The 20,838-nt window shown below is 43.4% G+C and overlaps 1 protein-coding gene and 1 long non-coding RNA gene across 25 annotated transcripts in view; both read left to right on the forward strand.

The window, feature by feature from the left end:
- The window catches only part of LOC135112626 (uncharacterized), a 274,887-nt gene extending 255,177 nt beyond the window's left edge, over positions 1–19,710 (forward strand). For 23 of the 24 annotated variants that reach the window (XR_010274500.1, XR_010274494.1, XR_010274504.1 and 20 more), the window contains one exon: positions 18,759–19,710. Coding sequence is in view for 1 of the 24 variants with exons in the window: in XM_064027184.1 (XP_063883254.1) it covers positions 18,759–18,865 (107 nt within the window). In the remaining 23 variants the exon portion in view is untranslated. The remainder of the gene's footprint in view (positions 1–18,758) is intronic. The other variant, XR_010274484.1, reaches the window with a different exon arrangement.
- LOC135112627 (uncharacterized) lies at positions 17,008–18,590 on the forward strand. The gene is made up of 2 exons (XR_010274515.1): positions 17,008–18,127; positions 18,232–18,590. It is a non-coding gene; the product is annotated as an uncharacterized LOC135112627 (long non-coding RNA).
- Positions 19,711–20,838: the final 1,128 nt, after the last annotated feature.

A 20,838-nucleotide genomic window follows, 5' to 3' on the forward strand; every position in this document is an offset into this window, starting at 1 on the left:
ATTTAACAGTGAATACTTTAAAGATACGTTCATTATTACCTTTACTATAATCTACTCTGCTGTACTTTTAAAACAAATTCGTCATTGAGTCATCTTGTTGAGCCTGAATGTAGGAAACAGTTTTTGTCTCAGTGAACGCCCAGAAGTCAAGTGTATTTAGGCATGATAATATAAAGACATTCTCAATTTTACTTATATACACGTAGTTTGCTTTAAAAGACATTCATTATACTAATGACTGTCTGATGTTGTGTGTCCATTCCCTTCCCTCACGCTACTAATTCCTTGTTTAAAGTAATACAGGAAACACCACCATGCATTAAATTCGCTCAGATCTCGTGCTATACTGTGAATGGTCTATGTGGAGGGAAGGAATTCTTAACGGTTGGACGCCGAGTCTTTCATGGCATATCTTTGATCTCACTTTAGAGCTCGTTATGTAGAAGGGATGTTGCTACTTTGTCCTCTAATCCACGCTGGTGAACTTTGGTCTTATTTTAAGGAGACGCGGCCAGAACTGCGGCGCTTTTTCTAATATTAAATTCATCATAGATTACTGTGTTATTACTCAGGTGTGTGGCTGATAGCGCGTGTTTGGTAACAGTTCACTATGCGATTATCGTTCGTAGGCATTCTTTATCCTTGGTGTTATTGAGACCGTGTGTGTGTGTGTGTGTGTGTGTGTGTGTTTGTGTTTGTGTGTGTGTGACGTCCACGTATTTTGATACCGCTTGTGTTATTGAACCTGGTGATCATTAAATATTTCAGATGCCTTCTCGCATGTTTTATTCACGTGTATGTAAAGGATTTAGTATTGGACGCTTAGAGGGCATTCACTACTCATGCAGCAATCTATAATTCGTTATTCATAAGTTTATAGATTGGTGCGAAAGTGAGTCGACAAATAAATAGTGAATAGATATGTGATGGGTGTGTTTACGTGTGTGTGTGTGGGAGTGTGGGTGTGTGTGGGAGTATGGGTGTATCTTTTCTTCACGTATTTACGCTTAAGTTTACCTTGCCTCCTCCCCCTCCCCCTCCTCCTCCTCCTCCTCCTCCTCCTCCTCCTCCTCCTCCTCCTCCTCACAAACACAGCACAAGGAAGAGCTCAAGTGGTCTCGTTAGGTGTCGTGTTTTTTTCTCTTTCAGATTTTTCTTTATTCTTTTTTTGTTTTATTTCCTCTCTCCCATGCTCAAGTCTCGGCCCCTCTGTCTCTTACGCCTGGAAATCTCCGTGTGTGGTTTGCGCTCCACCTCCACACAAGTAACCCTTTTGCCTCACCAGCGTGTCTCCCTAACAGAACACCAGCGCCCCTCCTGTTTTTGTTTCCACGTATATTCTCTCTCTCTCTCTCTCTCTCTCTCTCTCTCTCTCTCTCTCTCTCTCTCTCTCTCTCTCTCTCTCTCTCTGTTGTCCCCCTGTTCTTCCTCTAATCTTCGCTTGCTCAGCTATTTTTCCCTTCCTCCCATTCTCTCTCCCTCCTTTCTTCTTCCACCACTGGCTCCCGTTCTCTCTCTCTCTCTCTCTCTCTCTCTCTCTCTCTCTCTCTCTCTCTCTCTCTGTCTCTGTCTCTGTCTCTGTCTCAGTCTGTCTCTCTCTTGCTAGGGTTGGACATGACAATTCTTGTTATCGACAGAAACCCGCCATCTCCATGTTTCTGGCAGGATACTGTAACCTTCATCTTCACTGCTCTCCCCGTGACGTCTTCCTTGAGCTCTTCACTGGGTGCCGTCCTTCCGATAGAGGAATACTGTGGTGGTTAGCTGTGTGTGCGCGTGGATGCCTCAAGAATACTCCCCCTGCACGTATTGTACAGAGGAATATGAAACACCAATCATAAAAAAGAGCTATTTGATTTTATGAGAGAGAGAAGTATAGCTCCTTTTAGCAACATTGGTTTGACCACTTACAGGAAACACTGAAATCGGGAAAGGAAATTGAAACGATAAAGGACGGAAGGAAGGAAAGAGGGAAAGATATCTTGTGTTGAGGCTGAGGCATGAGAGCTGTCGCCGCCCCGTCTGAAGTATTGTCGTCGTCTTTCAGCTGTAACCGGTTTCACGTGGACGGCGGCGACCCTCTCAGACAGCTTAGTGGGCGGTGGTCACTGAGGCAACTTGTCGGTGTACCGGTCGATGCGAAACTTGTCCTTGTCTGGGAGAAAATGGGCGAGTTTTGTCTCAAGTGAAGTTTGTGATTTTTCGTCTCGTCTTATACTTTGAGGCTCTATTACCTGCTTGAGTCAAGCCGCCGGCATGTGCAACCGACGATTCATTCCTGCTGTAGAGAGGTTGTCAGCAGGTGAAAATGGACTGAATAATAGAACAAGAGACTAAATAGCTAGCTAGCACCCGTGTCTATGAGGACTGCAAATGGTGAGTGGAGGAGACTCACTGCTGTGGTTATCACCCCCCTAAGCCTCTTCCATCATGAGTAAGAGCACAAAAGCCTCTCTTATATAGACTACAGGGTGTTACACATATATTCTCGCTGAATTACTGCTTCTCGTGTGATGTTTTTCATTGCGCCGACCCTTGTGACTGCGGCGGAACAGTATTGACGGAGCCACTGGGTCACTCAAGCACACGTGACCCCGTGCTCCAGTTGGCGGGGTTGTCAGCAGTGGCGGCGGGCGGGGAAAACATCGTCGCTGTCTTTTTTCTCTATTCCTTTCGTAACTTGAGGCGGCGTTCAGGTGTGATTGAAGGTTTTTCCAAGTAATCTCATCGCCTTCTCTGCTGCACATTCCACATTGTGAAGCACCGGTGGAAATGATGGCTCAAATAAGAAATCTGTGAGAATGGATATGAATAAAAAGTATATGTCGTAAAGTCTTAGTTCTGTGCTCGGCAAGTCTGGCAAGATTTACTTATGCTTTATATTGACGTTTTTCTCCTTGTAATTTTTTGTAAAGGTCTAAATCATATCAGTATTAGAGGTTTCATAATTTTCTTTTCTCAGTGCTGACGTTCGCAGTCTTAATTGTTAAATTAGAGAAAGAAGAATTCTGCGATTTGGAATCTTTTCTCTGCTTTGGACGAAGATGTTCCGATTGATTTAATTTACAGTTAGGGCTATGAAGAGTTGGACCTAAAAGCCTGGACCTTGAAATTTCGACTATTAAATTTAGAATCTTGAAACTTAGACCTTAAAACTTTCACCATTAGGTTTTTGGACCTTGAAACTTTGAATTCTAAAGCTTTGGATCTTTAGATTTTGGACTGTGAAATTTTTAACGTTGAAACTTTGGCCCTTTAGACTGTGATCTTTAAAACTATGAAACTATGAAACTTGAAACCTGGATCTTGAGATTTGGTAGGCTGAAGATCCACCAAGGCGACAAACACTTCTTATGCCTTGTCCACGTGTTCGCCATCAAAGCAGTCAGTGTTCCTGTAAACATGACGCCTTTCCCTCCCTCTAGACACCACTGCGCGGCAACTATCTGCCTGTCGAGTGTCATGCACCGGACTTGAATAGGAGGTGCCTTCGATTTTGTCCCCCCTCTGCTTCCTTGTTAAGTTGGCGTGCTGCAATGTTCTTTATCAAGTGCGGTAAAGAGCCCATGAAAACTGGTGAAGACTTGTGTTTAGTTAAATGCCACCTTAAAGTGCCTTGCATGAGGAGGCTCCACCGGTGCTGCAAAAACTCGGGTTAACGCACGACGAGGGAAATAAATCATGATTCCTCTCCTGAATAGTTTGCTGCTTGTGTGTGCTGCTTTCCAACTTATCACTTTGTCTGTCGTACATTTTTTCGCTGTTTCCTTGCCCAGACGCAGGGAAGCATGTAAAGAAGAATCCGCTGAGCAACAAATGAACTTGAAAAGAAAAATCGAGACAAATATTATCTTTTACTATGTTCAGGTCTTATCCACGATCCAACTCCGCTGCCAACAATATATCTTTGACTGCGCTGCCACCACTACAACCAAAAGTTATGTTCTTGCGCTCCAACCAATGCGGTGTGTGGAGGAAGTGAGGTGCACGATGAGACGTTATATGTACTGAGGTGCTGGGGGAGACTTATTTACCAAGCAGGGGTTAAAGGTTAGTTCTTCCCAGATTGGTTCAGGAAGGATAGGGAAGCAGTGTGTATATAGCAATGCCGTGCGTGCGTGCGTGCTGTGCTGTAAGTGTGCCTGATGTTTGCGTGTGTCCAGAGCTGATGTTTGCGTGTGTCCAGTGCCTTACCTTTCCCTCCAAAGATTACGACCCAAATAGTAATTTTGCATCCAGGTGCCTTCCATTTTGGTCTGCCCATTGCAAAGAGACGCCCAATTTCATTCAGTTATTCTGTTGTGCAAGAAAATTTATATCGTAATCGCGTTCTTGTGTGAGTGAACCGTGCAATGAGGACTCGTAAAACACTATAATGCTGACGGCACTTCGGATCGATCCATTGACTAAATTGTGACTCTCTTTTTGATATTTTTTTGCGGAATAAACAAACCTGTCCTAAGGTGATAGATGCTTCTCAACGGTGATGCACGTCTGAAGATATCGCATAAAGAGGTAAATTGACATAATGGCCGGGAGTCTCTTCACAATGGTATCATTATTTTTATTACTCGCCTAAACTTCATCTTAACCAGAGGGAGGAGGAGGATGGTACACCAGTCATTCGTCAGACTTTAACACCACAGTAATCATATTTCATGTACCGATTTTGCTATGCTTAACTTTATCAATATCTTTTGTTGTATTTTCTTGGAATCTTACTGAATCTGATCGAAAGTTTGGAATGGATCAGTTGAATTAAGAACAAACAGTCATTGAATTTTACTTAGTGATGTGATGAGCCGCACCACCGCTGCTCACTTATTGTTAACGGCAGGCAAGGATGCAGGAGCCTGAACCCCAAGCAACAATGAAATGCAAGAAGAAAATGGAGTTGAGACACGTAGTAACACATGAACAGGCATACCTTCGTCCCCGGGGATGTGGCTTCGCACGCCGCCAGAGTCTCCAGCTGAATTTAAAATGTTGGTCACTGAGAACATGTTTTGCGTCGCATCTCTCGTGGCAGCAGCGAGCTTCTGCCTGAGAACATTTCTGCGTGTCTAGTGTTCTCTCTTTTGCCCAGAACGTGCCTATGATTCTCTCTCTCTCTCTCTCTCTCTCTCTCTCTCTCTCTCTCTCTCTCTCTCTCTCTCTCTCTCTCTCTCTCTCTCTCTCTCTGATACCGTCGAAATAACTTTTATATAGTGCCTCTTTCATTCTCTTCTGCCATCCTTCCCTCCAGGTTTTATTCCCACACCGAAGCTCTTTGTGTATCTCCAACTTTCCTCCATCATTAGTACCGGATTGTAGAGTCTCATTTCTCCCTCCCTCCTTCCTTCTCTTACATTTCATTATTTGTTTGCGGTGTCTCCCTTTTCCCCCTCCCTCAGTAGTACCCGCTTTATGATGCTCCCCCAGGCCCCTCTGCCTCACAACTACTTGTTTATGGTGTTCTCTCCCTCCATGAACCTGTTTATAGTCTTCACAATGATCAACTGACCCTCGCTGCATTTTCACCCCTCCGCCCCGTTGGGAGTCAGAGGCTGTAGTGACCTGTCAGTGAACAGTGAGATAAAGAATGACTTCTATAATCTCCTTGAGGCTTGCTCAGGGCCGCTGCTCTGGGGAGGAAATAGCGAGAAGGACGCGGCGGAGGGGAGGTGGTGCTCTGTGCTCAAACTTGCAAGTGCTGGTATTTGTCTGTTGGCACAAGCAACTTTCTTCCTCCTTTTACCCTTTGAGAGGCCGTGTGCTGGCTTCTCTTCCTGCGCTCGTGTGCCAGGGCAAACTGCACTTCTTTAAATGAGTGTATGCAAGACACTCTCTCTCTCTCTCTCTCTCTCTCTCTCTCTCTCTCTCTCTCTCTCTCTCTCTCTCTCTCTCTCTCTCTCTCTCTCTCTCTCTCTCTCTCTCTCTCTCTCTCTCTCTCTCTCTCTCTCTCTCTCTCTCTCTCTCTCTCTCTCTCTCTCTGTTTGAAACGAAGCACTCATCCGTGTATGAGTGAGAGCTTGCAGTCCTTTCCCTTCCTATTTTAGTGGAAAGAAACGCTTCCAATCATACCCTTGGTTGAGAGCAACTCCATTTCCAATTGTTATTGTAGCGCGGATAAAAGCAAGTCCTCCCCTCAAACTGTGTGTGTGGGTATGTGAGTGTGAGAGAGAGGGAGGGAGGGAGGGAGAGAGAGAGAATAATAGTACCGCGTTCATTGTTTATGTTTTCGTAGTGAGCACAGCAAAATGTATAAATGTAATCCGTTTTATTGTTGCACGCGAGTAAATGGCGGTGGAATCGGACTCTGCTCCACATTAATCAAGAGTTTCGCTGCGTGAGTGACAGATGGCGTGGCTCCACACGACTCGCCGCGCCGATAGATTTCACACATCGAAGTGGAACGTTTCGACACGGAAGTTATTGCCGATTGGTTTGGAGAGGTTCCAAGGCCCTCTGTTCAGGTAGCGTGAGGGACTTTTCCTAAATCACAATTTATAGGATTCTGTCAGCTGGTCCTCTTAGGCTGGGGCGTTAAGTGATTTCCGGTGTGTGCCTGCGTTGTGTGTGTGTGTGTGTGTGTGTGTGTGTGTGTGTGTGTGTGTGTGTGTGTGTATCAGAGAGAGAGAGAGAGTACATGTGTGCGTGTGCCTGCATGTATGTTTGTCTGTGCGTGCGAGAGTATGGATCGTATCTTTAAACATTTCACCATTTTCTCACCGACGTTCAACAGGCTGTAGTGAAAGCGATTAGTTTTCAAGTGTATTTCCATGACACCACTAATAGTTTAACAAGGATTCTGGATTGTCCGTGGGAAAAACGTATATAACAACTCAACTAATAATCTTTGTGAACATGTTACAACAAAGCCTTTAACAATGTGCTCATGTGTGTGTGTTTGTGTGGCTGTGTGAGAGCAATTGTGCATGTGTTACAGTATTAGCGCGTCTATGTGTGTGAGAACGTGTGCGTGTTACGAGTACGGTTTGCGTATTTCTGGCTTCCTGGTAGTCGTCCTTTTGTCGTTGATCTTCGTCGGCTGGGTCCGCGGAGGCTCGCGTGTGGCGGTGCGCGTGACTTACAGGAGAATAAGAAAAACAGCAGGAGGGCTCAGCAGTTAAACTTGAAAATTACGATGATAAAAACTGTCTGTATCAAAGGAACTAAGTACAAATGTACATGAATTAAGCAGCTTATTGCGGGAGTTGTGATGGTGGTGATAGTTTTAGGGAGGTGTTGCTGGTTATGGCAAAGGACAGGCGAAGGAACGGAGGAAGAGAAACAGGTGGAAATTAAAGAACACGAGGAATGAAGCAAAGGAGACTACTAGATGGAGGAGGAGGAGAAGAAAACAGTGAACATGGGGATAGAAGGTCATACTAATAATCTGGAAAGTGAAAGAACACGAGGAGCAATGTAGGAAAAGGAGAATACTAGATGGAGAAAGAAATAATGAACGTGAAAATAGCAAATTATAGTAATGGTAATAACTTGTCTTTTACTGTAATGTTGTTTGTTCAATTTCCACGAGAAGGCAATCACGAAGGTTTATGTGGAAAATAATATACGTCAAGGGCATCATGTGTTATCATTATATGCATTATTTTGTCTCTTTCAGTTACGGAGGGAGAAATCAAGTAGGTGACATTAACAAGAAAGTTTGTCATTAAATGGATTCGGCTTATTGAAAGTGTTATGGCCGTTTCCAGGGAAAAAAAGATCATCCAGCTTCATACTTCATTTGTTTCTCTTGTTTTCCGATACGTTACCTTTGTACTAACTAATATTGCTCTCAAATTATTGTTTTTATTATTATTTTCTTTCTATCTATTCCAATACCTTCTCAGTACTGGTTAATTTTCCAGACACAATTAACTGTATTCTTTTCCGAGGAGCTTGGCTTCTGTTGATTTCATATTTGTGTAAATGTCCTTGGTACCTTCCATGAAAATCGGTCACTAGCTTTTCATGTTTACCTGGCAGAAGTAACTTGTGCATAATTCATCTGACTAGTGGACGTTCTTGTTCAGTCGCCGCAGTGGTCGGTATCATTACTCTTTGAGCAGCACTGGGAACAAATTGTCCATATCGCCTGACACTCTGATATCAAACGTCCCCTGGAGCTCTTGTTCTCTTTTATTTTTATATTTACCTTCGTGTGGCTTGAGATCCATTGTGCTGATAGACTGCAATAGGTGATGACTAATACAACGTGATCATAGGGAGGTGCAATTGTCTTTTATAAATTTTTCCTTGCCATAAAAGCCATAATCACCTTGTCATTTTAACTGTCAAATAAAATTCCTGTCTGTCTTTCATCTTCAGTGGGCATCGTTCTCAGATATTTTATTGTTTTTCTCCAGAGCCTCTTACATAAAAAAATGTTAGTTCACTGGATCCCTTCGTATATACATAGGGTTACAATAAATTTACCATTTCTAGAAGCCCTGTCTCCATTCCAAGTTACAGTATAATAGGTGTGGGTGAAGACAAACTGCTTCTTATATCATAAAGAAAGGAAGATCTATCAGTTCACTAGATCACCATGTACATATAGTTACAGTACCATTTCAAAAAGTCCTATTTCCACCCTAAGTTAAGATAGGTGTGGGAAGAGACAGTGTGATGTGGACATGTTCTTTTAAGCTCTGAACTATGACAAAAACTCGTTCTTTAGGTGAGGACTTTGAACTATGACAAAAACTCGTTCTTTAGGTGAGGACTTTGGTAGCTTCTGACGCAGGAACGATATTGCTTTCCTTTTAGTTTTTGTGGATGAAAAATACGTACGTGAAGGAGGACAACGAGAAGAGGAGGGAGACTTTGGTACAGGAGGAAAAGAAAGAACAAAAAGGAGGAGGAGGAAGAGAAGGAATAATAACGAAAGGACAGCACGAAAACAGAGGCAGTGAGTGGGTGACTTGGAGGAGGAGGAGGAGGAAGAAGAGGAGGGAGAAGATAAGGAGGAGGAGGAGGATAAAGCAAATGAGGTGTCTGCGGAAGCCCTGTTCATCCCACACAGGCCTGAAGGACTCCTAAGAGGGCGGATGCGAGTGACACTTCAAGATTATTGCTATTGGACATGATTCTTATCTTTAACAGACTTTCTTGGGAACCTCTCTCTCTCTCTCTCTCTCTCTCTCTCTCTCTCTCTCTCTCTCTCTCTCTCTCTCTCTCTCTCTCTCTCTCTCTCTCTCTCTCTCTCTCTCTCTCTCTCTCTCTCTCTCTCTCTCTCTCTCTCTCTCTCTCTGGTGGATGTTATACCTCATTTGCTTCAATTTCTCGACACTTAAATCCGAGTTAGTGAAAAATTACCCTCTGCCATTCAGGTCCCGGAAGAAAAATATTGCGAGAAATATTTTGCTGACAACTGACTTCCATCTGGCCGACACAGCTCGCTCTCTCTCTCTCTCTCTCTCTCTCTCTCTCTCTCTCTCTCTCTCTCTCTCTCTCTCTCTCTCTCTCTCTTCTTGGAAATTAGTGTTATTTTCTTCTTTTACGGTTTTTATTAATATTTCGTCAACCTTTCTTTACACACGTTCTTGAAAAGTGTGTGTGTGTGTGTGTGTGTGTGTGTGTGTGTGTGTGTGTGTGTGTGTGTGTGTGTGTGTGTGTGTGTGTGTGTGTGCTTCCAGAGAAGTTCATGTTACCACCAACTGAGTGCCCTGCGCCTCTCCTCCTGCTCCTCCTCCTCCTCCTCCTCCTCCTTACTGTCTTCCACGCAACGCTTCTCTCCTGCCCACTTTTTCCACCTTCCCTCTCCACTTGTCTCCTTGTTTCCTTGTCACGCCGCCGCCGCCCTTCCTCCCCTGCACGCCTCACGCCCTTTCCTCACTGCATTATTTCCTCCCGCCGCCTTACCACATTATTCTTAACCTTCTTGTCTCACGTTCCTCGTCTTGTCAAACTTTTTCCCTGCCTTGTTTCATCTTGGTTTCCGTCTGTTCTCGAATGATTTAATTTTCTGTATCTTTATTTATTTGTAGGTGTTTTTTGTCTCGCTTGTTGTTTTTATTGTCGTGCTTTTTCTGCCTTTGTTTTTTTCATATACCATGTTTTCGTTTTTTTTTTTTTATCCTTTTCTCAATCTTTGTGTTTACCTTTTCATCTTCGTGTTGTTTTTGCTTCTTCTTACCTTTCTTCCTTGGTTCCTCTCCTCCTTTTTCTTCCTTGCTTCCCTGGCAATCCTTTTCAATATCTGCTATATTTTTTCCTCTTTTTATTTCCTAATCACACTTTCTTCTCTACCACTTCACTTAAACTTACTTGTCTTGTATATAACTGTTTCGTCTTTCTTTCTTTCATTTTCACTTTTTTTTCTTTCTTATCTTCAAATTCATCTCCTTTCTTCCCTGCCTCTTCTTCATTAATTCTTTCCCTTATCCTTTCAAGTTATGCTACACGCTTTAGTTGCCCTCGCCTCATCTCCTTTCCTCTCTTCCTTGCCTCCTCTTGCCCTCCTTCAGTGGGTAGTGTTCCCCTTGGACGCGGTTTCCCAGGCGGGTTCATCCATCACCCTCACCTTGACAGGACCTGGGCGTCCCTCCGTCACCTAGCCGCCCTCCGCACCTTCACCTGTTGGGAATAGAGGTCCTTGAGGGGCTGTGTCCGCATCGTCTGTTATTTTTTAGTTATTTATCTGTAAACTTTCTCAGCTTCATTTTATCCGTGTGTCCATCTTCATTTTTATTGATTTTTTTAAAAAATTTCGTTTGTCGTGATTTCTTTCGTATTTATTTATTGGTTTTCTTAATGCTTTGAGTGTCCTCTTTCAGTTTCTTAAGTCCACTTCGATTCATAAAATTAAGAAGGCTCTGCGTATGAAAAAAAAAAAAAAAAATAGGTAAAGAATAAGAGAAAAGTTTTTGTACTTGATACTTTTTGAACAAACAGATGGGATGATGTAAGGTCCTGTCGCGGAAGGTTACTGGGTACTGGAGGCAGATTGTGCTTAAGTGCTGGCTGATGACAGTGTAAGAAGTTGTAAGTGTTTTGTTCCTGTGCTCCTCAAGTGATCTCAAGCAAAGGCCACGCGCAGACTAACTGACAGCACTCTCCTCCAACCTGAAATGTAAAACTGTTGCATGAATTTTGAAGACGTAGTTAAGCTAAGAAGACCAGTTCCGAATTCTCGTATTAACATGAATATAGGTGCCGTAAAGAAACTGTTATGCACACTAACACCTTGAAAATTTACAAGAACCAAGCGGAAAGTATAGAACGTGGATGAAAATATTTAAGTGGATGAAAATAATATAAGATAATCTAAGTTCACCGCTCCTGCATTAACTTGGATATCAATAGAGTGTCCTTCATAGCCGTACCCTTCCACTGCTGCCTAATTTGCCTTTCGGGTCGATATTTGTTTCTTAAAGGGTAGAGTTGAGTTAAAGAAAACGTTCTCATGGTAATTTCGTATTCAGCTTATCAGTAGTGGCTGCAAAATTCAGAAGAGCGTGGGAAGCCTTCAGAAATTTTATGGTGTATTGTTTCAGTAATGCAATGCCTGATAAATTAGTTGATAGAGTGGCTTATGTGTTATTATTATTATGTGTTCTTTAAACAAATGATGAGAAAAGGGAAGTAGAGGAGAGTGTAGAAATAATAAGTCGATTTATTTGGTATAGTCAATTGTATAAGAGAGAGAGAGAGTCAGTCGGTAGGTCAGTTAGTAGGTCATTCAGTTAGTCAGTCAGTCAGCCATTCAGTCAGTCACTAGTCCACACACATATCTAGAGACAAACATTCATTTTTCTCTGCAATGATCAGTGGGCTGTGTGAAATCCATGCTCGTACACTGGGCGCCGTCCCGCTTATAAGCATTTGGCAGTGAATTGTTGGTGTATCGAGGCGGGGAATTTATGTTTCAGTAAAGAGCGAGGAGAGATTGGTGGAGTTATACTGGTGATGTTATTTCGCTTATTATTCCGAAACATCGATGTATTTTTTTTTACTTGTCCTTGTCTATGATTGAAATTATAAACGAAAGTGTAAAAGTGTGTGTTTTTGTGTGTATGAATGTTTCAGTATCGTAATATTCTGCTTTATGCTTCCTTGCTTAATTCCTTCCCTATACATACCTCCACGAAGCATCCAGACATTTTACAATCCCACCACCCTCACCACTAACACCACTACCACCACCACCTCCTCCTCCTACCTCAACTTTTCCCCGTCAGCTCGCACCCTGCCTCCCATCCACCCCCGCGGCAGCAGCTCACAGCCACTTTCGCACCTCATTGAAGATCTAAGCCTTGCCAGGTCACGGGGATAACGCGCAGTCTTCGGGGAGGAGTCGGGAACAAGGGCTGTGGATCGCGGCGGGGAGAAAGATGCGCGGGGTAATTTGTGGCTTCGAAAAAGTCCCCAGTAAGGCAAAGACTCACGCTCGGGGCAAGAGGAACGTCATTTAACTCCAGCTTTCTTCATTCCCGTGCCCTGTGTTCCGATCCTCTTCAAGCTGCTCATCCTGCTTCAACTCTTCCCTCCTCCCTCTCCCACTCCTCACTCCCCCCACGTAATCAACTTACTCTGCGTCCTCTCCACCTCACGTTTACCTGCCCTCCTTTACTTCCCTCCCCTCCTCTCCTCCTTTCCCCCCTCCTCTCATCCCCTCCCCTCCCTCCTTCCTCTCCTTTCCTGCCATACCTGCCCTTTAGGTTTGTCGTCTCCTCCTCCTCCTCCTCCTCCTTTCACACACTCCTATACAGACAAGATTTATCTCTCACTGAATACTAACTCGATCTCGAATATTTCATGCAGTCACCAGATATTCCTCAGCTCTCCTGTCATGATACTGCCGCATGTTTCCCCTTTAATGGATATTTGAACGAAATCTTGCAGAACGAAAGCGAGTGGAGAAACAATCACGGTGCTTTTCCTCTCATCTTAACTCGCATCTGGTAGTAGTAAAGAGTGTCTCAGGTTAATGAAGACGTCAAATGCAGTTTTATTTCTACATTTTCATGTTTACGGCAGTTAAAAAAAAAAAAAACATTTCTTCTTCACCTTTAAATTAATTCTACCATATGTCCAGAAGTTAATGAAAGGGACTAAAGTTGGAAGGAGGGAGAGTAGGGGGGAGAGAGAGAGAAAGAGAGAGAGAGAGAGGGAGAGGGAGGAAGCAGAGAGGGGATAGAGGAGGAGGACAATGTAGGAGGTTCTGCGGGAGGCAGTGAGGAGAGAGGAGGGTGTCTGTTGATAAGGAGAAGAAGAAATGAATAGAAAAGTTTGTTCCAACTCTATGAATATTAACACAACTGGAATTATGCTTTATTATGAAATGAATATTTGATGAAGCGTAAGGCTAACGGAACATCGTATCAGAGGAAGAGGAGGAAGAGGAGGAGGAGGAGGAGGAGGAGGAGGAGGAGGAGGAGGAGGAGGCTAGGTGCATATAGAAAATGTAGAGAGAAAGCCACGAAAAAAAAGGGAATATATTGTTCCATATGAATGACCGAATCGAGGGTGCTTGGTTTCTGTTAAAAGATTCCCCCCTCACTCTCACCACGTGCGTGTTGCGTATGAGGACCGTTTGTTGCTGTGTTAACTATTTCCACGGTTCGTTGTTGCGTTTGTGCGTGTGGGCGGGACTTGAGGATATATTGATGGGAGAAAGGGGCACAGACAGGAGCCCTGATGGAGATCTTTTAACATATTTAATCTTGTCTTTAACCTTTTCACTGGTAAATGGCAAGTCTTTCCTTCATCATAAACCAGTTTTGAATATTTCTTCGTGTTATGCAGTCATCTCTAAAAGTTACACTGGCTAAACATTGGAAAATCATCTCTCTTATTCCTTCTGTCATCCCCAGGTGAGTGTAAAGATTTTCCACAGTACTTCTGCTGCGGTGAACTGCTCCATATCACAGTGAAAAGTTAAAACATTTCTGTATGTGACCCGTCAAGAGTACCGATTGTTTTTATTCACCTCTGTGTTTCATGCACACCACCTCGCTTTATTTTTTCATTCTCACTAAAGCGGAGAGACTCAAATGCATGGCCTCTCGGTTATCCACACGCAGGAGCTCCCGGAGGTGGTGATTCTCATGAGGCGCCGCTGCTGGAGAGTGCGAGGTGCTGGCTTGTTTGGTGGTGCCCTCATTATTAGTGCACGAGTAACACACTGCGCTCCTTGCCTCTGTGCTTAATGTTTCCCCTTTACTTTAGCCCTTCGACTGTTTATGTCAGGTAGTCCAGCTTAGGGCAAAAAAATATAAGATGAAAAATAGTGAAATAAATAAACTTCCCCACACTGCCGTTGTCAAAAGGAACCAAACGAGAAATGGCTAATTTAATTCCTGACTTGTGTATCTTAAGTTTTACGTAATAATGAGTAATACACGTTTAGAGATGAATTTCGAACGGCGCCACTGACCGTGAAAAGGAATTAACGTACGTAGCTATACTCTCTGACTCAGTAAATTTATCTACGGTCATTCAAAGTAGCAGTGTGTATTATTAGTAGGCAAAGATTAAGTTCTATCTTCTGCTGACAATCTTAAACGTACCATGTTTTGTAAGGAGGCTGTAACTGAGTCCGATCACTTAACCATTCTATTTGTACCACGGCTTCAGTTTAATTATGTTCTGAATACCTTTAGGATATATTAAGTTTGAAGTGACATTTTTTAACAAGAGAGTTGAACATCAGTTTTAGTCCCTCACTCAATACCATTATAGGCATATTAATCCTTTTGTTACCTTCAATGAGGATTTTACGAATTCTGAAAGCTGTATGTGGTATTGAATGAGTTTAATAGTGAGGGAAAAGTTAAAATTGTGGTGAAAAGGGCGGGAAGTAGAGGAGGCACTGGCGGGCTGGAGCGTGAAGGAGGCGAGGTTATCTGCCTGCAGGTGGAGGGACGTGGTTGTGGTACTAAGGCCTCCGGAAGCGATGTATTCTGCTGGGGCGTTGTCATGTAAAATGTTTTGTAATGAAATGCTGGATATTTTCTGCGCCAAAGAGAGAAAGCTTTTCTGTGTAGTTTATTTACAAATGTGGATGTAATAAATCAAAAAAATTTTCCTTTCTGCTCCCTGTTATATACTTTTTAACCTTTTTCGTGATACAATATAAAGAGAAGCCTTCACTTTTACTAATACTCTCATATCTCGTATATCCATCGGCATTTTTTTTTTTTTGTAATTCATATAATAGTCACAGTGCATTCTCTCTGTGTACGAGTCACGGAATCCTTTTCTAGCAGATTTATAAGAAAATATTGTGAAAAAATGTCTTTTGATCTGTTATGCAGTGAACCAGTATGAAAATTACAACGCTTTAGGCTTTGGTAAGGGTTGTTTCCAAACACCGCAGATACTGAATGTGTTCACACGAATATTGTTTTGTTTTAAACTTTCGGAATCCTAATCAAATTATTGATAAAATCATGAAAACACCCTTAATCCTGGTGGTTATTTCTAAAAGACAGCAGAGATATTAATTTCATTTTCATTAGTGTTTTTCTTCCCTTTAAACTTCCGTTGTCTTCCACTAGAGCCTGTTAAAACAAAACTCCACTATAATCATAAAAACACCCTTGAAATTTCCATTATCTTCCAATAGAGCGTGTTCAGAGTTGAGCAAAGACACCGACACATTTGGGAATACTGTCACTTGGAACTTCTACACAGTATGCAAGCTGTTAACGTGGCATGCGTCAGACACTTGAAAGTCTTAGTCTGATAGTGAACTAAGAGCAGCACAGGCTTTACATTATTGCATGAGCGGAGGTGCGGGACGTGAGTGAACCTTACCTGGCTGTTGAGAAAGGACCGCCAGCTGCGTGGGACGAAGGTGACACGAGAGAAGGCAGGGGGAAAAGATCAAGGAAGAGGAGCAGGAGGACAAGGACAAGGACAGGGACAAGAACAATGAGGAAGAGGAGAAGGAAGAGGAGGAAGAGGAAGAGGAAGAGGAAGAAGAGATCAATGGAAATGAGTAAAGATGAATATTGGCAAATATAAAGAAAAATAAGAAAAAAAAGAAAACAAGAAGAGCAAGAAAAAAAAGCGCTATTAAAATCACAGCAGAACAAGAACAAAAACAACAAAAAGATAAAGTAAAAAGAAAAAAAAAGAAGAGCGAAAGATGACAAATACTACCATGAAAAGACTGCGCTACCATGCTTTTGCTTTCGCTCACTAATCCAAGATGGACATTGCTGGTAGCTGGGCGTGGCGTGGCGGGAGAGAAATTGGATATACCGTCCGTCAGCTTATCCATTAACACTAGCAATCACTCGCCTGCCGCGTCTCCCAGGTAACATGCGTAACTTGTCCTAAGCAGAGTGACTTCAAGCATTAACTCATTGCAAAGGCTCAAAAGGGACGATAAACTATATTTTGTGGATGTTTCATAAAGTTTCGCAAGATGCGGTGTGTGTCTTCGCCTGGGATGCACTTAACCGCCTCTCAGAGCTTCGGGACGAGGGCGTGGATGGAAAACAAGGCTGTAAAGTGTGTTGCGTTGTTTCTGACGCGGCGTAGGGAGATATGAAAGTAAATAGATAAATAGAAAGAGAGCCAGAGCGAAATTAGACTCCGGTTGCTTCCCCTTGGTGGCTCGTTGCAAAATGCGTTGCGAATGTTGTGAGCTGTAACAGTGATGCTTGAAGGTAATCAGTGCATGTGTTCGTTCAGTGTTGGTTTGTGGCTTGTTGTTGAGGCGGAACTTGTGCCATGAATTAAAAATGTGAAATTTCCTGTTAGCAGTATTTGTGGATGCGCTAGTGGTGGTGGTGGTGGTGGTGGTGGTGGTGGTGGTCCTCGTTAACGTCCCTTCATTTGTTTTTTGTGCTTGGTTTTTATTTGTTTATTTATTTATTTTATTTTTTTGCTTCCTTTTAATTGACTGTCTGATACGGTGTTTTGATTTATTTATTTCCTTTCCACGGTTAGTTTTTCTTTCATGTCATTTGACTCTCCACAAAACTTCTTTTTTTTTTTTTTTTTGTTTTTGATGCAATTTTTTTTTTTTTTTTCTTTAGGAGCAAATCTTTTTCCTTCATTTATTTTTTTGCATAAATTTGCTTGCCTCTAATCTGATTTCCACACACACACACACACACACACACACACACACACACACACACACACACACACACACACACACACACACACACACACACACACAATAAACCAACTTAAAACATTTACATCTCATAAACAACTACCTCGCAATGAACCAGACAGATAGAACAATAACATTAAAAACTAAGAAAACAAGGAACCTCAGCACTGAATACCCTGAAGATTACAATACACGTTGGGGGTTGAAGGAAAAAGAGGAGCTGCCTTGCAAATCACTCCCAGGACGCGGTGTGTTTCCTCCAAGCTCGTTCATCAAGATAAAGGGGAGAGCGCCCGGTGTCTTAATGAGCCGTGGATTACTGAGCGCTACACCCCAAACCAAGTGTCACCTAGATTCTGTTCAGGCGATTAATATTTGTGATGTTCTTCGGTAGCGGTGTAATAAAGGAATGAAGGAAGTGGGAAGGAACTGAAAACGTATATAGGGAGGAGGAGGAGGAGGAGGAGGAGGAGGAGGAGGATGGGGAAGCGCTTTTCCCGTGAAGACAAAACAGATCCACAGCATCACAGCCCTACACCCCACAGTCCCACAGCCTTACAACCCCACAGCCTCACAGCCCCACAGCCTCTCAACCTCACAGCTTCCCAGTCCCACAACCTCATAACCCCCACAGCCTCACAGCCCCACAGCCTCACAGCCCCACAGCCCCACAGCCTCCATCAGCGGACTGGCAAATCGTCACGGGGCCAGACAGACAGGAAATCAAGCGGGAAGGTTTGGAAGTGTCATCAACTCGCCCCATCCCATCCCACCCTCGTCCCGTCCCACCTCCTGGTCTCCCTATCTCACCAATTCTCTCTATCTCACCCAGTCGGCAACCCTTCGCTCTTTCCATAGGTCACTGGATGCTCTCCACTTTTGGCAAACGCTTTTCCCACTTTTCCAGGCGGCTCAAAATTCCTCCCTCACTTGTTTTTTCTTATTTCCAAACACGCAGCCGGCGATCCCAGAGCTGTAGGCGCGGGCGGTAGGCGAGTGGCGTGGAATGGTTATATATCTTTCGTCCCTCTCCTGCGTGTGGCCGACGTCCGATGCGGTGGAGTAAGTCGTGAAATCAGATTATCTCGAATAAAGAATAAATTTTAGAAGTCTCCGACACCTGGCATCACCTGACCCTGCTGTTCCTCCTCCTGCGGTATGCACAGCGCGCCGAGAGGAAGGAGGACGCAGCCACTTTTCTCGATTTCCCAATGGTACCTCGGCCCCCGTCCTGATCTGGGCGTGAGGAAGAACCTAGAAGAGATTTTTGTATTAGCACCCCCGGAGCCCCGCTGAGTGATGACTTACACGAGGTTGTAGGGTGAGGGGAAAGCTACGGGCAGCGGCGGTGGCAGGAAAGCGTCGGGCGGTGGAGATCGACGAGCGTGATAGAGGTGGAGGTGAAAATACAAGAGAGTGTTTTGATTTTGGATGAGAGAGAGAGAGAGAGAGAGAGAGAGAGAGAGAGAGAGAGAGAGAGAGAGAGAGAGAGAGAGAGAGAGAGAGAGAGAGAGAGAGAGAGAGAGAGAGAGAGAGCTGAAATATTAATTGTGGAAAGCATTAAGTGTTTGTTACTGAATAGCAGTTTTACTCAAATTAAGGTATAAATTTCAGATGCTTTGGTGTGAAACTCTTAAGTGCACGTGATATTGATAAGAGAGAGAGCACACAGTTTATACCTCCACCATTCCAGGAGACAAAGGACAAAACGAAGCGGAGCTGTTGGTCATAGGAGAAGAGGAGGGAGGACCTGCCATCACCGCCACTACCTCCACCACCTCAGCAGTAGATAATCCGTGATGGCGACGGGGTGTACTGTAGGGAATGAGAGAATCATGTAGATGGAAGTGGGAGGAATTTAAAGTATCTCAACAGTGTAGGGAGACGAAACGCAATAACAAAAGGGGAAGCACGTGCAGCGAGCCAGTACTCTTACAGGGCGTCTGATAATGTGATAGAGAGAGAGAGAGAGAGAGAGAGAGAGAGAGAGAGAGAGAGAGAGAGAGAGAGAGTGTGAGTGTGAGAGTAAGTAGTAAAGCCAGAGACAAGCTTGGATGATTACAAGAGAAAATTAACATCGTATTGACTGCTTTGTAATTTTATTCAGGCTCTAAAATTGAACCTTTTTTTTCACTTCCCGATTTGGTATCAGTGAATTGTGTGTGTGTGTGTGTGTGTGTGTGTCTGTGTGTGTCTGTGCGTTCGTGTGCGTGTGTTCAAAATTCCCGTCGCTAAAGAGGCAACGTTAAAACCCCGAACGAAGGGAGTGATTCTACCAAACGTGTCCCCTTCACGTATAATGAATATATAGCACATTTGTACCTCTGTAGCCTCATTGTCACGGCGTCCATTCTATTACTACTAATGTCTCAGGCCTGCCGCGTACATATGTTCACGCTGAAAACTGTATCGTATTATAACACAGACTGGCACCGTAGAGGACCACGTATGTGAGGCAGACTTGCTGCGAAAACCGAGATGCTGCCCGAACACGTGGCGGCCACTGTGTCCCTGGTTGTTCAATGCGAGGGCACTTGACGTCATCATAAGGGATTGTAAGGGATTGGAGAAAACTGCTGTGCGACTATTCACTTAAAGAGTGCCATGAACGTAGCTCTTGTAGCTTCGATAAACTTTGGAACTTTTTGCTTGCTTCATTACTTCCTGCCAACGACTTAGGGTCAGAATGCTCCCCAGACAATTTTGATCCAATCTGCTCATAAGTTTTACAGAAGTTAGGTGGCCATACGTGTAATATTCTCTCAAATTTCTGGTAAGTTTACTTGCATAGTTTTTTTTTTTTCAAGTGTTCGAATTTTCGGATAAGAAAACTGGTAAAAAATTTTCATGCTCTTCATTACAAATTTTTCCTTTTAACATTTGATTATCTGAGATATACTAAACAGCTCTGTGGTCATACATTTTTCTTTCAGGCATTATATTTTTTTTTCAGAATTTTCAAAATACGTAAGAAAAGTTTCAAGTAACGTAATTTTTAATCCACTTTCAGCCTTTTTACTTCCCCATTTCTTGTTGCACTTGGTCATCTCATGAAAAAAAAAAGATCCAACCATTTGCCTTCATTTCCTTCTGCCTGTGACAAATTTTTCCAAGGGGGAGCTTTCAAGTGACGTAAATCTAAATTTGCTTTCAGTCCGTCCTGGTTATGGATTAGCACCTTTACCTCGCGTTTTACTCTCCCATTTTTTGTTGCTCACGGTCATGTCATCTCTTATGAAAAAATAAAAAACTCTGGAACTCTGTCTTCATCTGTATATCTTCCTACCAAGGACAAATTCTCTCCAGGTTATTTACTGTTTTTACTTTCCCATTTTCTTGTTGTTCTTGTTCATACAACTTTTTACTGGGAAAAAAAAAAAAAAATCTCACTCTCGGGTTCTTGTCTCGTGCAGTCAATTACGAGTACCACCTCGGTCTCGTCCTCTCACGGATAGACAGACAGCGAGCCCCGTCCGTCACGCCGCCAAAGTGAATATCCAATTACGCAATCAATACGCAATGCTCTTAGTTGATGAAACAGTATGCGCCGTCCACCTGTAAGCAATTAATATTCTAAGTGTAATGATTTTTTTTTTTTTCCTTCTAATGAATTGCCGCTCCTCCACGCGCGTTGTTAGCTGTGATTGGTCGGCTCTAATGCGCTTCTCCTCTCCAGTGGGTGCTTTAAAAGGTCATATTAATTGTAAACAAATCCCCAGTCACGCTCGCCGAAGGTACAGGAGGGAGGGAAGGGAGGGGGAGAGAAAGAGAGG

Source organism: Scylla paramamosain, chromosome 24 (genome assembly GCF_035594125.1).
Source record: "Scylla paramamosain isolate STU-SP2022 chromosome 24, ASM3559412v1, whole genome shotgun sequence".
Lineage (NCBI taxonomy): Eukaryota > Metazoa > Arthropoda > Malacostraca > Decapoda > Portunidae > Scylla > Scylla paramamosain.